The 14,167-nt window shown below is 35.4% G+C and overlaps 2 protein-coding genes across 2 annotated transcripts; one reads left to right on the plus strand and one right to left on the minus strand.

Annotated features, from left to right (window-relative positions):
- Positions 1-655: 655 nt before the first annotated feature.
- Positions 656-4,115, minus strand: LOC104245181 (uncharacterized). Its single transcript, XM_070159658.1, has 7 exons — positions 3,861-4,115; positions 3,048-3,794; positions 2,772-2,891; positions 2,110-2,253; positions 1,407-2,004; positions 1,217-1,281; positions 656-1,087 (listed from the first exon to the last, which is right to left on the minus strand). The coding sequence occupies exons 1-7, from the start codon at positions 4,113-4,115 to the stop codon at positions 656-658; spliced, it is 2,361 nt and encodes a 786-aa protein (XP_070015759.1).
- Positions 4,116-12,103: 7,988 nt separating this feature from the next.
- LOC104245179 (probable galacturonosyltransferase-like 9) lies at positions 12,104-13,711 on the plus strand. Its single transcript, XM_009800745.2, has one exon. It carries the CDS (start codon positions 12,369-12,371, stop codon positions 13,491-13,493), a length of 1,125 nt encoding a protein of 374 aa, XP_009799047.1. The 5' UTR covers positions 12,104-12,368; the 3' UTR covers positions 13,494-13,711.
- The last annotated feature ends 456 nt before the right edge of the window (positions 13,712-14,167 follow it).

Genomic DNA, 14,167 nt, shown 5'->3' on the forward strand with positions numbered 1-14,167 from the left:
AGTTAGATTTTAGCTATCTCTACTTCTTATTTCTTCCATCATACTCAATACTCCCCCTCAATCTAGGTGGTGTAAAGATGTTGAGCAATCCTAGCTTGGACCTTAGATACATGTGCGGAGCTTTGTTTAACTCTTTGGTAAGTATGTCAGCTGATTGTTCAGTAGTACCAATGTATTCTATCTTCACAAGACCTTGCTGTATATTTTCTCTTATGAAGTGGCAATCTATCTCAATGTATTTTGTTCTTTCATGGAAAACTGGATTAACTGTAATTTGAATTGCAGCTTTGTTGTCACTGTAGATGGTTACAGGAAGTTCAACTTTGAAGCCAATTTCTTTGAGCATTCCTACTATCCATGTCAATTCTGCTACTGTTGAAGCCATGCTTCTATATTCAGATTCAGCAAAACTCCTTGAAATTGTAGTTTGTTTCTTTGATTTCCAAGACACAGTTGAATCTCCAATTTTTACTAAGAAACCAGTGACTGACTTTCTTGTTTGTGGACATGCTGCCCAGTCAGCATCACAAAATGCTGTGATGTTATCTTGTGGCTTATTGGATAAGAGTACTCCTAGACCATGCTCATTTTTTATATACTTAACTATTCTATGGGCTGCTTCCATATGAGATCTTTTTGGTTGTTGTAGAAATTATCATAGATTCTGTACGCTGAAAGCTATGTCAGGCCTTGTGACTGTGAGATATAACAACTTTCCAATAAGCCTTTGATAGGAACCTATGCCAGATATGACTTCATCCTTAGTAATTGAGACAGGTGATAAATGTTCATCATATTCCTTGGTTGTGAGTTTTGAATCACTGTCCATAGGTGTTCCTATTGGTTTTGCAGCTAAAAGACCAAGTTTAGATATTAGTGCTAATGCATATTTTCTTTGATGCATTAAGATTCCCTTTTCTGACCTTGCAAATTGAATCCCTAGAAAGTACTTTAATTCACCCAAGTCCTTTATCTTGAAGGCTTTCTGTAATGCAACTTTGGTATCTTGTATGAGTTCTAAACTATCACCTGTTATCAGCATATCATCAACATAAATGAGCACCACTGTAGTGCCTCTGTCTGTTCTCTTAATGAACATAGAATGATCAAATTTTCTTTGAACAAACTGGAACCTTAACAAGGCTTCTGTTAATTTAGCATTCCATTGTGTTGGTGCCTACTTTAGTCCATATAGGGATTTTATGAGTCTACATACTTTAGTCTCCCCCTGACTCTGAAATCCCTGTGGTAGTGTCATATAGATCTCATCAGTAAGATCTCCTGTAGAAATGCATTATATAAATCCATTTGATGTATGTGCCAACTTCTTGCAGCTGCTATAGATAGAACTGACCTTAGTGTCACCATTTTTTCTACATGAGAGAATGTCTTTTGGTAGTCTATACCTTCTTGTTGACTGTAGTTTTTTGCTACTAGTCTTGACTTAACTTTTTCTACTTCACCTGTTGCCTTGTATTTGACTTTGTATATCCATTTGCATCTAATTGGTTTCTTACCTTCTGGTAAGTTTACTATCTCCCATGTATTATTTTCTTGTAGAGCTTTAATTTCTGCTTGCATAGCTTCAATCCATGATGGATCCTGAGCTGCCTCAGTATATGACTGAGGTTCTGTGACTGATGAAAAAGCTGCAAGGAAAGCAGTATACTTTGGTGAGATGTTATTATAAGAAATATAGTTAGAAATTGGATAATTAGCTTTGTTATGTAAGCTGAGTGATATGAAATCTTTTTTCCATATTGGTGGCCTAGAAGTTCTTGTAGACTTTCTAGTAAGTTCCACTCTTGGTTTTTGCTTTGACACAGGCTGAGATGACAGTTGTTGAACTATTGGTGCCCTTGTGATTTGTGGCATAGGTTGTATGTATGCACTGATCTGTGACTGTAATGTGGACTGTATTTCTGTAGTAATTTCAGCTAGAGGTACTGCTATAGGAGTTTGTAGCTGTTGATTTCTACTTGACTCTTGATAGCTGCTAGAGGTCTATTGTTCCAACATTTGTGTGTGTTGTTCATCTACTTGAGACTCTTCTGTTATAATATTGTTAAATATAGGACTCTCAGTAGTATTCCATTTAAACGGAAATACATCTTCTCCGAAACTAACATCTCTGTTTACAAAGAAGCACTTGTTAGTAATATCATACAGTATGTAGCCCTTTTGTACTTCTGAGTATCCCATTAGAACACTTGTTCTTGTTCTAGGTTGAAGCTTATCAATTTCAGCAATATTCTTTGCATAGCAAAGACATCCCATCACTCTTAAATATTTAACATGAGGTTTGCTATGATACATTTTTTCATAGGGAGACATTTTATCACAGATGATGGTAGTCTATTAATAAGATATACAACTGTTTGTACACAGTGTCCCCAGAATTTCAGAGGAATATTTGCTTGAAATCTAATTGCTCTTGTTATTTCTAGGATATGTCTGTGTTTCCTTTCTGCTATGCCATTTTGTTGGGGTATAGTGTAATCATCTACTATGGTTAGAAAGTATTTATTTCCATTAATGCTTGAACTTTGTAAGGTCCCCATACATCCATATGAATAAGATCAAACTTAGCACTGCTTCTACTTAAACTAGTAGGAAAAGAAAGTCTACATTGTTTTGCACATGGACATATGCTACACTTGTCAATAGTTTCTGTTATAACCTGACTACTAGCAGGCAAAAATCTTATTCAAAGTAGTACTAACTACATGACCGAATCTCATATGCCATAGTTTTATTTCTTCTATACTAACAACAGTAACTTCATGAGCATTTAATCCTGTTCCTCCAAGTTTTCCAGTAGACTTGTTTGATAGCAGATATAATCCATCATCCTCTTTACCAATCTCCTTCACCTTGCCATTGTAAAGATACTGAAAAACACAGAAGTTAGGATAGAAAGCACCTACACAATTCAACTATTTTGTAGCCTGTGATACTAACATAAGATTATATTTAAACTGAGGTAACAGAAAGATATTAGTTAGAGTACTATTATTAGAAATTTTACTTGAGCCAATGTGAGTTACTTTTGATACTTCACCATTTGGTAGCTGCACATTTTTTCCATTTGTACTTTTTAGCAAAGAGGCTCTGTCTAACACGTTTATATCAGACACCATGTGGTTTGTTGCACCAGTGTCAATGATCCGATCTTTAAGAATTTTGGATATTAACATGACTTTACTACTGTAAATACATGGTTCTATACCTGCTACATTGGCTGAAGAGCCAGTGCGTGAATTGGTACTTTGTTGATGACTTTGATTCAGCATTTGAACAATCTGATCATACTGAGAATGAGTGAAAGCACACACTCTTGTTTGAGTTATTTGTCCTGGAACTTGTGTCACTTGTGAAGGTGTATCTGTGTAATGTATCCTGCTTACTTTATTGTTTCCTTGGTTATCCAGTTGTGTCATTTGATCATTTGCTTCTTGTGAGAGCACATTGTAAGCTGCAGATGATCCACCAGATCCCTCTTTCCTTTTGAACCTAGAATCTTGAAGGTACCCTTTCAGCTTATAACAATTTTCTTTGGTATAATTCCTCATTTTGCAATGGTCACAGTAAAGATTACTGGTTTTTCTAAACCTCTGATTTTGATATCCAGTTTTGGAATACATAGTAGTAGGATCAAGATTAGGCATAGTACCCAACAAACCAACTGAGTTGGAGGCTGCCCCCATAGCCTTTTGAGCTTCATCACTTACTATCATAGCATATGCTTGATTTACTGATGACAATGGTATCATCAGAAGAATTTGACTTCTAGCCTATAGGTAGTTATCATTTAGTCCCATTAAAAATTGATACAATTTCTGTCGTTGGAGATAAAGAACAAACTCTCTTGATTTATCACATTTGCATTCAGGTAGTGGCCCTAATGCTTCTAGTTCAACCCATAGTTCTTTAAGCTTAGTGAAATATGTTGCTACAGAAGCTGTTCCTTGAGTTAGCCTAACAATTTCTTGATATAAACTAAAGGATCTAGACCCATCCACCTTATTGAATCTTTCTTTAAGATCTTCCCACACATCTTGAGCACTATCAGCATACACCATTCCCTCCAATAGATTGCAAGAAACAATAGTCATTATCCAAGATTGAACTATGGCATTACACCTTTCCCACTAGTACCATAATTCCTCCCTAAAGTTTTCTTTCTTCCAAGAACCATCAACAAATCCCATCTTGTTTCTTCCTAGTAAAGCTATTCTCATGTATTTGCTCCATAGAGAATAATTTTCTGCTCCAGTTAACTGTAAAGAGATGAGTGAAATGCCACTTACATCTGTTGAATGCAGATACAAGGGGTGGTTATGATCCATCACTGGTGTGCTTCCTGGTGCAGGTTGTGTTGTACTCGCATCAACTTGAATCACAGGTACTCCAGTTCCATTTTCCAGATTTTCTGCATCATTGATTGCCATGCTTCAATGATTGAATTGTTTGTTCAGCTACTCAAGTTGATATAGAATTTGCTTCTGCCTTCTTTACAGTTTCAGCAGATCTTTCAAGAACTGTGGATTTTTCAGAACTTTGCGGAAGTAATTGGACTCTTTTGCTCTGATACCATGTAGTAATTCAGATGTAGAGCAAATTATAGAGGATGAATGAAGATCAAGAACATATTAGACAGAAGAAGAAGAAGGAACAAAGAGGAAGAAGAGGAAGAGAGAACAGAGAAATGTAATCAATTAGGCTAGAATTCTTATCTCTTTATTATGATTCATCTGTATTATAATACATGTATATATATAGAGTGCATATCCATGATATTGCAGCGCTAGATTATAGTTATGAAAAGAATCTATCTTAACTAACACTTCAACAGATTTTACTAACTTAACTAACTCTAACAAACTTTAACTAACTTAACTAACTTCTTGAAGTTTATGAACTGAGTTAGATTTTAGCTATCTCTACTTCTTATTTCTTCCATCATACTCAATAGAGTTACGTTGTATAATTTATCGGATATATGAGGGCATATAAAGAGGTCTATAAAGACTTTGTATTTATTCATTGTCATGAATTGGGTGTTATATAATCCTTTACAACAAAGAAACACGAAGTATCCTTTACACAAAAAATATATAATTTTTCGGCTATATAGTATGATTTTTCCACTAATTTTTTTTTTGGGTCAAACATTAAAAAAATTTATTTAGCCAAGAAATATATTTACAACCGCTAGTTCTCTTTGGACTATAAGAACTAGCTAGGCCTCCTATTTCATATTCCCACTGAACTTTAGCTTTGCTGTTAGGACATAATATATCAATTCTGTTTTTAAATTCATTTTTATGTGCTGGATTATTATTTTCCCACAATCTTAAAGTCTACATTTCGAGTTAATTCTATTATAGTACGATATTTTATTATTTGAAATGCATTTTCCTCACTCGTTTACGTAACATACGTTATGGGGGAAAAGTAAGATATTGGAAGCGATTCTTAATTACATTTTCAAATGATATTTCACAGTTTTTAGCTAGATTAACAAAGGCAATAATTAACTAGTTTATGGATGCATGCATTTACAATCAATAAATAGATAAACCATTAGGAATTAGATAGCAAGAAAAGAAAAGGTCGAGTTATGCAAAAACGGCAAGCAACAAAATTTAGAAGTTGGCAATTTAATAGAAACAGATGATAAACTCTCTATTTTATTTGCTTGTAATCCTATATATACCAAAGTTGTCACAGAGGAAAAAAACTATTATAAAAAAGAAACAGAAAAAAAAAGAAAAGAAAGGACCAGCAAGTGAGTGTCCTTTTTCTTTCTTTATTCTGTTTTTTTTAGATGGAAGAGGTGTATATATTTTGAAGTTTATAGGTTCTATAGGGAAAATTTTATTTTGTGTCTCGTACAACTGATATTAATTGTATGAGACATTTTTTTTTTCCTCACATTTTTGTAGACCCGTATAAGATTGTGGTTCACAAATTTGTGAGACAAAAAGGGGTCTCACACAACTAATGTAAGTTGTGTGAGACTCACAATAAAACTTCTCGGTTCTATAGGAAACTCAAGTCCGTATATAATAATAATTGAGTTTATAATTATTTATTAATTTTTTATTTTATATATACACACACTCCCCCGTTTAAATTTATGTGAACCCATTTGATTGGACACGGAGTTTAAGAAAAAAGAGAAGATTTTTGAACTTGTGGTGTAAAATGAGGTACATATAATTTGTGTGATAATAAATTATTGCATAGAGGTAAATTATTTCCAAACTAAGACAAAAAGGAAATAAAGTGAGTAAGTGTGTGTATATATATTTATTAAAGATCTTGAGGAAAAACCCAGGGACTAATACGTGCAGCCAATAACAACCGCAGAGAGTTGCCAAATTTCGGAAGAGTGAAGTTTCAAACTTTCATGTGCACCATGTTGTTTACTATGATTAGTTAATAGTTCGTCAAACGATGTCTTCAACATAACAAATCTTGTAAAAAGTAGTGGTTATTATATCTAATAACAAGTTGGTACCCAGAATCTGAAGCAACCATTAAAAAGTTATATACTTTACTGTAATTCCAACTTCCTCTTTAATTTTATTGTTTAAAATATACATAAATCGTGCAGTGAAATTTCTGCCTGTTGAAGACAATAAAATATTCGGTCACTACAGCTTTAATTGTTGACCTAAGGGCCATGTTTTTTATTTTCAATATAGAAAAGAATTACTGCTATGTGATCAGGGGGTTACAGATTCAAACCGTCGAAATAACAAAAATTACTGCTATGTGATCATGAGGTTACAGGTTCAAGCAGGTTCAAGCCGTCGAAATAACAAATATTACTGCTATGTGATCATGAGGTTACAGGTTCAAGCCGTCGAAATAACTTTTTGCAGAAATATAAAATAAGGCTGCATACAATAGACCTTTAAACCCCGCACATAATGGAAATTTCGTGCACCAGACTATCCTTTTTTTTATATATAAAAAAAAAAGCTAAAAAGAAAAATATAAAGACAGAGGGAGTCAATTAGATTTAGCGGTTGGCATGTCTCTTTAAATAGAAAAAAAGAAAGGTTGCACCTAACAAAACATTTCGACAACATCAGGTGTGCCTAAAGTGTCATGGTGGTTTGAATAATTACCAAATATATGTTAATGTGCTACATATATAATTTTGGTCCAACTCATACTTAAAACTCTTTTAGTTCTATTATTTTAATTTTTAACATATCATTTTATCATTAATGATATAATTTTATTACAACAATAACAACAATAACCCATTAATCCACCACTGGGGTCTGGGGAGAGTAGAGCGTATGCAAACCTTACCCTTACCCCAGAGGGGTAGAGATGATATTTCCGTGAGACCTTCGGCTCAGAAACAAATGATATAATTTTATTGATATAGAAAAATTATAGTAATATATTTAAGATCCAAAATTTTAAAAGTCTAAATATTTTTTATTATCTTTGTACTTAGTCAATGTTAATTAAAATTGAGGTAATAGTAATTGTTAACACTTCCAAAGTGTCAACAAAATACCACCATCCACATGGCCATCTCCTACATCATATGTAATATTTTAAAGATGGTACCACCAAATTAACGTAAAATAAAAAGAAGAAAAACTTTATACTACAAAAATCATGTACTCCAGGTGAAAATTACTACAGCTTTCTAATTTGAAGAGAAAATAAGGAAAGAATTACAAGTGGAGGAAGAAAAGAGAGCACGTGATCTCACGTGGCATGGGGTTATATATTATAGTACTAGTAGTAGTGTTAGGGAAGGTAGCTGCGGCTACATCAATCACAACTCACTTATATTCCCATTCTCCCCAGCTGTCACCCAGTTGGCCTCTTCAAAGTTAGGCATATTCCTTTCCGATAGGAGTGGCAAACATGCGTGCCCGTTCGGATATGGTTCAGGTCCAAATCGTGTAATGAAAAAGTGGGCAAATTATTCGACCCGACCTATAATTAATACAGATAAAAAATACTAATTAATCGGCCCATATTATCCATTACTTCTTGCATATGATCACTTTTAGAGAATTGAAACAAATTTACCTTTATAATTGTTGGAATTTGAGTCTTTATATATATATATATATATATATATAAAGATGAGCTTAAGGTGGAATATTAATAGTGTGGGGGAAGGTATGGTGCTTGAGGGTTTTTCCTGGTGGACTTCCATTTTAATTGAAACAAGCAGTTTTCTAATACGTCAAACTATTCTAATTGGTTCAGTTTTTTAGTGATAAAATGAGTTAATTTAGATTCTTAATTCAATAAAGTATTTACCATCATTTATCAAAATATCATATGTTTAGGTCAAATGATGCGAACGATCAATCTGATTACGAAATCAATTAGTCATCTTAGAAATGTTCGGTGTGAGCAACATTCTTTTTATTTTAGTTTTAGTTTTTTCCACTTGTGACATTTGATGTAAAAGAGCTTTTGACTTCTCAATGGTTATATATAAATATCAACACATATATACATTTATCACATTATCAAGTCGAAAATATTCTGTTAAACTTCCTCGTCAATTTTGAATAGTTCAAGGATACATATTGATCGTTCGCCTGTTCAAATTTAAGTTTTAATTTTGTAAAAACTAAGAAAATTATGACGCGTTTAAGTTGTAAGATTGCGTTTTCTCTTTTATTTCTGCGAATAATTACAATGACGACGAAAGTCATAAATGTAAGCCAAGACGTGATGTCCACGTAATGATTTATGGCATCGAAATTACTTTGAAGACAAATTCAATTAGGTAAATCAAGGATCTTTAACTCGAAATGCACAAAGAAGGAAACGTAACAGTAACTTAGGCAAACGTAGAGATTTAATTTAGACACTTGTTACCTTCCAAATTATAAAATGCCTCGTAAGATTGATCTCAATTCAATTGACCTCTTAAACCTTTTTGGGTTCGAAACCGATGCTTAATTAACTTCTTATTATTACATTTATTAAGAATATTCTCAAGCTCATATTTGCTCGTAGCTTTAAACATTTGAAACGAGAATTATGTTTATGTAAACTGTGCCAACGTTTATCATGATTAGTGAAAGAATGAGAGGACTGATGATGCAGTGAATTTTTCTTGTCTTGTATATTTTACCCTGTAGCTGCTATATACATTACATTCTATAGATACAACAAATGTACATATAATATTCCTAGACAATGGTATTGTTTACTATGTGAGTCCATACTCACTTTTAGTGCATGCTCACTAATACAAATGTGGGCATGTGCTCACTCATGTGTATGGTACTAATAAATGAATGGCCAGGATGTGTTTATGTGTTCTAATCCAACGGTCAGGATTAGATCTTCTGATCTGAGTATCAACAGCTATAATGCTGCCACGTCACTGTCCACTTATCAGTATCAATGTGTTTTCATTTTGTCTTCTTCTTCTTTGCTTTGATGCCTCGCCTGTTCTTCTGTCTCTCTGTCTCTGTGATGCTGCTGCTTCTTCTGTTCTTCAACATCCCCCTCAAGGTGGAGGGGAGAGAATGGACCCCCAGCTTGGACAAAAATCTCCGATGAGAACCCCCAGATAAGGGTTTGGTAAATAGATCGGCGAGCTGAGATTCTGACGGAACAAATGAGAGAGAGATCAATCCGGACAGAAATTGTTGACGAACAAAGTGACAATCCAACTCCACATGTTTGGTTCGTTCATGAAAAACTGGGTTACGAGCTATGTGAATGGCGGCTTGGCTATCCGAGTGTACAGGCACTGGTAAAGTGGGTGGTGCTGATAGATCTGCAAGCAATCGGACTAACCAGGTGATTTCTGCGGTCACCCTTCTCATAGATCTGTATTCCGCTTCTGCGGAGGACATAGAGACTGAGATTTGTTTCTTCGACTTCCAAGAGATCGGAGCTCCACCAAGTGTGATGAAGAATCCACTAACAGACCGGCGAGAATCTCTACAAGCCGCCCAGTCTGCATCACAAAAACCGAGTAGATCAAAAGAGGGATGTGCAGTAAGAAAGATCCCTTGAGAAGGGTCAGTGCGCAAATAGCGGAGGACACGCAAAGCTGCAGAATAATGAGACATGCAAGGGCGTTGCATATACTGGCTCAAACAGAGGACAGCGAAACAGAGGTCCGGCCTAGTATTTGTTAAGTAGTTGAGCTTTCCAACGGGATGGCGATAAATGGTAGGATCAGGCATAGGCTCTCCCATATCAGCTTGCAATTTAGAGGAAGGGTCGAGAGGTGAAGATACAGCAGGACCTGTGCAGTCAAATTCAGCCAAAAGTTCCAAGGTAAATTGCCTTTGCCCTATTATAAAACCATGCTTTTCTCTGAGAATTTCCATGCCCAAAAAATGATGAATGAGACCAAGATGTTTTACTTTGAATTCTGAGTGTAGAAAAGCTGCAAGTTGTGCAATTTCTGTGGTGTCATTACCTGTGAGTAGTATATCGTCCACATATACAACTAATATGGAGATTAAATCACCTGATTGCTTGAAAAAGAATGAATAGTCATTTAGAGAGCTGGAGTAACCTTTGTAGCTCAGAGCCCCAGCTAACCTAGCATACCATTGCCTCGACACTTGCTTTAAACCATAGAGTGACTTCCTTAGTCGACAGACAAGATTAGGTTGAGAAGGGGACAAACCTGCTGGGAATTTCATATAGACCTCTTCTTGCAGATCCCCATGCAAGAAGGCATTATTAACATCGAGTTGTGACACACTCCACCCCTTCTTAACAGGTGGTGATGCAGTGAATTAACAGGTAAGCTCTGATACCATGAAAGAATGAGAGGACTGATGATGCAGTGAATTTTTTTTGTCTTGTATATTTTACCCTGTAGCTGCTATATACATTACATCCTATAGATACAACAAATGTACATATAATATTCCTAGACAATGGTATTGTTTACTATGTGAGTCCATACTCACTTTTAGTGCATGCTCACTAATACAAATGTGGGCATGTGCTCACTCATGTGTATGGTACTAATAAATGAATGGCCAGGATGTGTTTATGTGTTCTAATCCAACGGTCAGGATTAGATCTTCTGATCTGAGTATCAACAGTTATAATGCTGCCACGTCACTGTCCACTTATCAGTATCAATGTGTTTTCATTTTGTCTTCTTCTTCTTTGCTTTGATGCCTCGCCTGTTCTTCTGTCTCTCTGTCTCTGTGATGCTGCTGCTTCTTCTGTTCTTCAACAATTAGTCTTATTATAAATAGTTATAATTAATTATTTTAAATAAAACCAATAACCCAATGAAAAATATGGCAATAAATAAGAAAAAATATGCAAAATTGACTAGTTAAGTCAAAAGCTTACAAGTACAATTTTATAAGCAAACATTAAGAAAAGGGCCACTTAAAGCAAAATAAAGTAGCGGTATATAAAAGAAAGCTAGAGAGAAAAAATATTAGGCCTGGGACTCTACTTTTGAGTAATACTAGTATAAGTTGTTGCAAATACATAATTTTCGCATAATTAGGATGTGAACCAAATAATTAAATATAAATTCAATTATATCAAACCTGCACGTGAAATAAATCTTTCCAAACAGAGCATTTTCATCCCCCCAGTTTATCTAATTTGGAGGTAAATAATGGATATGCCAAAAAGATATATATGTGACATTGGGTAGAAGAGGAAGAGATATAAAAAAAAAAAAAAACTTAAAAATAATTACAAAAAATACACTAGAGCTAACTACTAACTATACCCAACCGAAAATTATGTCTTTTCTCATAACAAACTTCCACGTATAGTATTTCATTAAACAACTCCAATAATTAAATTCCAAAACTTACCAACTACGAAAACCCTTTACCTTTTTTTTGTTTTTGTAATTACTAAATTAATCTCCACGGATTACGTAATTCCCCATTATAATCACCTTTAGATTATACACTCATTCAACTGAATCGCACGCGCACCTTAAACCGCGCGTGTAAACAGTAGCATTGAGCTTGCAGTTTTTATATATAGTATATAATCAAGCCAACCCCATGCCATCCAGAAATGATAGATAATGACAGCGAAAAAGAGCAATAAAAAATCCCATATTTTTCTCTGTATTTATGGTAATAAAATTAAAAGTGAGTTTTTGAGTATAATCACTGAATACAGTCTTTTTGTTCGAATTTACCATTGTTGAACGAATCTGGATGTTCAATATGTATATATATGGTAATTTATTGACCTTTCCTTTTCCAGAACTCTCCCTTTCCTTCTATTCTTTCCTTCACCATACTGCTGTATCAATAATGTCACATTAATATATAGGGAGAGAAACTACTTGAGAACGTTAATCATATTTTCTCAACAAAGAAAAAAACCCAGAAACCCAGATGAAAATGGGTCATTTTGGGTTTTTTGATATTACAGTGGTTTGTTTTCTGTTAGCTCTATCGTTTTCGCGGTGTTATGGGATTCGTAGTTTTCCTGAGGAGAGACGATTTGCGGAGGCGCCGGAGTACAGGAACGGCGTCGGATGTCCGGTAACGGCGGAGGGCAAAACGTTATCGTCTTGTGATCCCTCATTGGTCCACGTGGCGATGACGTTGGATTCCGAGTACCTCCGTGGATCCATGGCGGCTGTTCACTCAGTCCTCCGCCACGCGTCCTGTCCAGAACACGTCTTCTTCCACTTCATCGCCGCTGAGTTCGACGCGACGAGCCCGCGAGTTTTGACAAAGCTGGTCCGATCCATTTTCCCTTCGCTCAACTTCAAAGTCTACATTTTCAGAGAAGACACAGTCCTAAATCTCATCTCTTCATCGATCCGACAAGCTCTCGAAAACCCGTTAAACTACGCCCGAAACTATTTGGGCGATATGCTAGACCCGTGTGTGACACGTGTCATTTACTTAGACTCCGACGTAGTACTCGTCGACGATATTCAGAAGCTGTGGAAGGTGAACCTTACCGGGTCCCGAATCATCGGAGCACCGGAATACTGCCACGCGAATTTCACGATATACTTCACCGATACATTCTGGTCCGACCCGGTATTGCCCCGGGTGTTCGGGTCGAGAAACCCTTGTTATTTCAACACGGGCGTAATGGTAATGGACTTGAAGAAATGGAGAGAAGGAAATTACAGGCAGAAAATAGAGAGGTGGATGGAGTTACAGAGACAAAAGAGGATTTACGAATTGGGCTCGTTGCCGCCGTTTTTGCTCGTATTTGGTGGGCTCGTCGAGCCCATTAATCACCGGTGGAATCAACATGGGCTCGGCGGTGATAATGTAAAAGGCTCGTGTAGGTCATTACATCCAGGTCCAGTAAGTTTGTTACATTGGAGTGGAAAAGGAAAACCATGGGTTAGACTTGATGAGAAAAGACCATGTCCGTTGGATTATCTTTGGGAGCCTTATGATTTATACAAGCACAATTACAGGAGCAAAGTGAGACATAATTTGGGTTTTTTAACTAGTTCTAATCCTTTTGGTTACTCTAATTATTTCATTTGATTGATCATTCTTTTACACTTTTTTTGGTTGACAAGGTGATTTAAGTGATTCTTTGATAGCCTTGTACAGAGTGATTAGATGGAAAAAAATGATGTAATGTGTTTTATTTAGGAGTTAAATTTTTTTGCTGGTTCCACGGACTTGGAACAATTTTGGAGAATTGATTCGGTTTATATGTTGGTATATACTTGAGAAGAGGAATAACTCGTTTCTTGTTTCTTTCTCTTGGTATTTCTAATTTCTCCCATTTGAAGACTCCACATAATTACACAAGTTTGTTAATAATGTTGCTACAGTCAATTTTCTTGAGATTAAATGACTGCCAAAATTTTCAAATAGTACTCTTGGGATTATTATCTCACTTCCGATGTGGATAGTTAATATCAAGATTTTGGTATAAAATTTATATTGGTATTAACTAATATTCATTATCAAATATGAAATAATTGCAAACAACAATAACAACAACGAACCCAATGTATTCCCATAAACGAGGTCGGGAGAGAGTATTGTGTATGCAGACGTTACCCCTACCTTATAAAGATAGAGAGGTTGTTTCCGATAGACAAGTATGAAATAATTACCATTTCAACTTTTATTTCGGGATTAATATCTTAATCCCGATAACCAAACGATCCCTCGGAGACGAGTTAGTAATCTTTGTGTTTCCCATT

Source organism: Nicotiana sylvestris, chromosome 10 (assembly GCF_000393655.2).
Source record: "Nicotiana sylvestris chromosome 10, ASM39365v2, whole genome shotgun sequence".
Lineage (NCBI taxonomy): Eukaryota > Viridiplantae > Streptophyta > Magnoliopsida > Solanales > Solanaceae > Nicotiana > Nicotiana sylvestris.

Excerpts from the sequence above, each read along its gene's own strand:
- LOC104245179 (XM_009800745.2), top strand. The coding sequence starts at position 12,369 with ATGAAAATGGGTCATTTTGGGTTTTTTGATATTACAGTGGTTTGTTTT.
- LOC104245181 (XM_070159658.1), bottom strand. The coding sequence starts at position 4,115 with ATGACTATTGTTTCTTGCAATCTATTGGAGGGAATGGTGTATGCTGAT. Across the intron at positions 2,005-2,109 it reads ATGTTAGTTTCGGAGAAGAT|ACCTCTAGCAGCTATCAAGA; the intron begins GTATTTCCGTTT and ends TTGGAACAATAG. Across the intron at positions 1,282-1,406 it reads AAACTACAGTCAACAAGAAG|GAGATCTTACTGATGAGATC; the intron begins GTATAGACTACC and ends GCATTTCTACAG.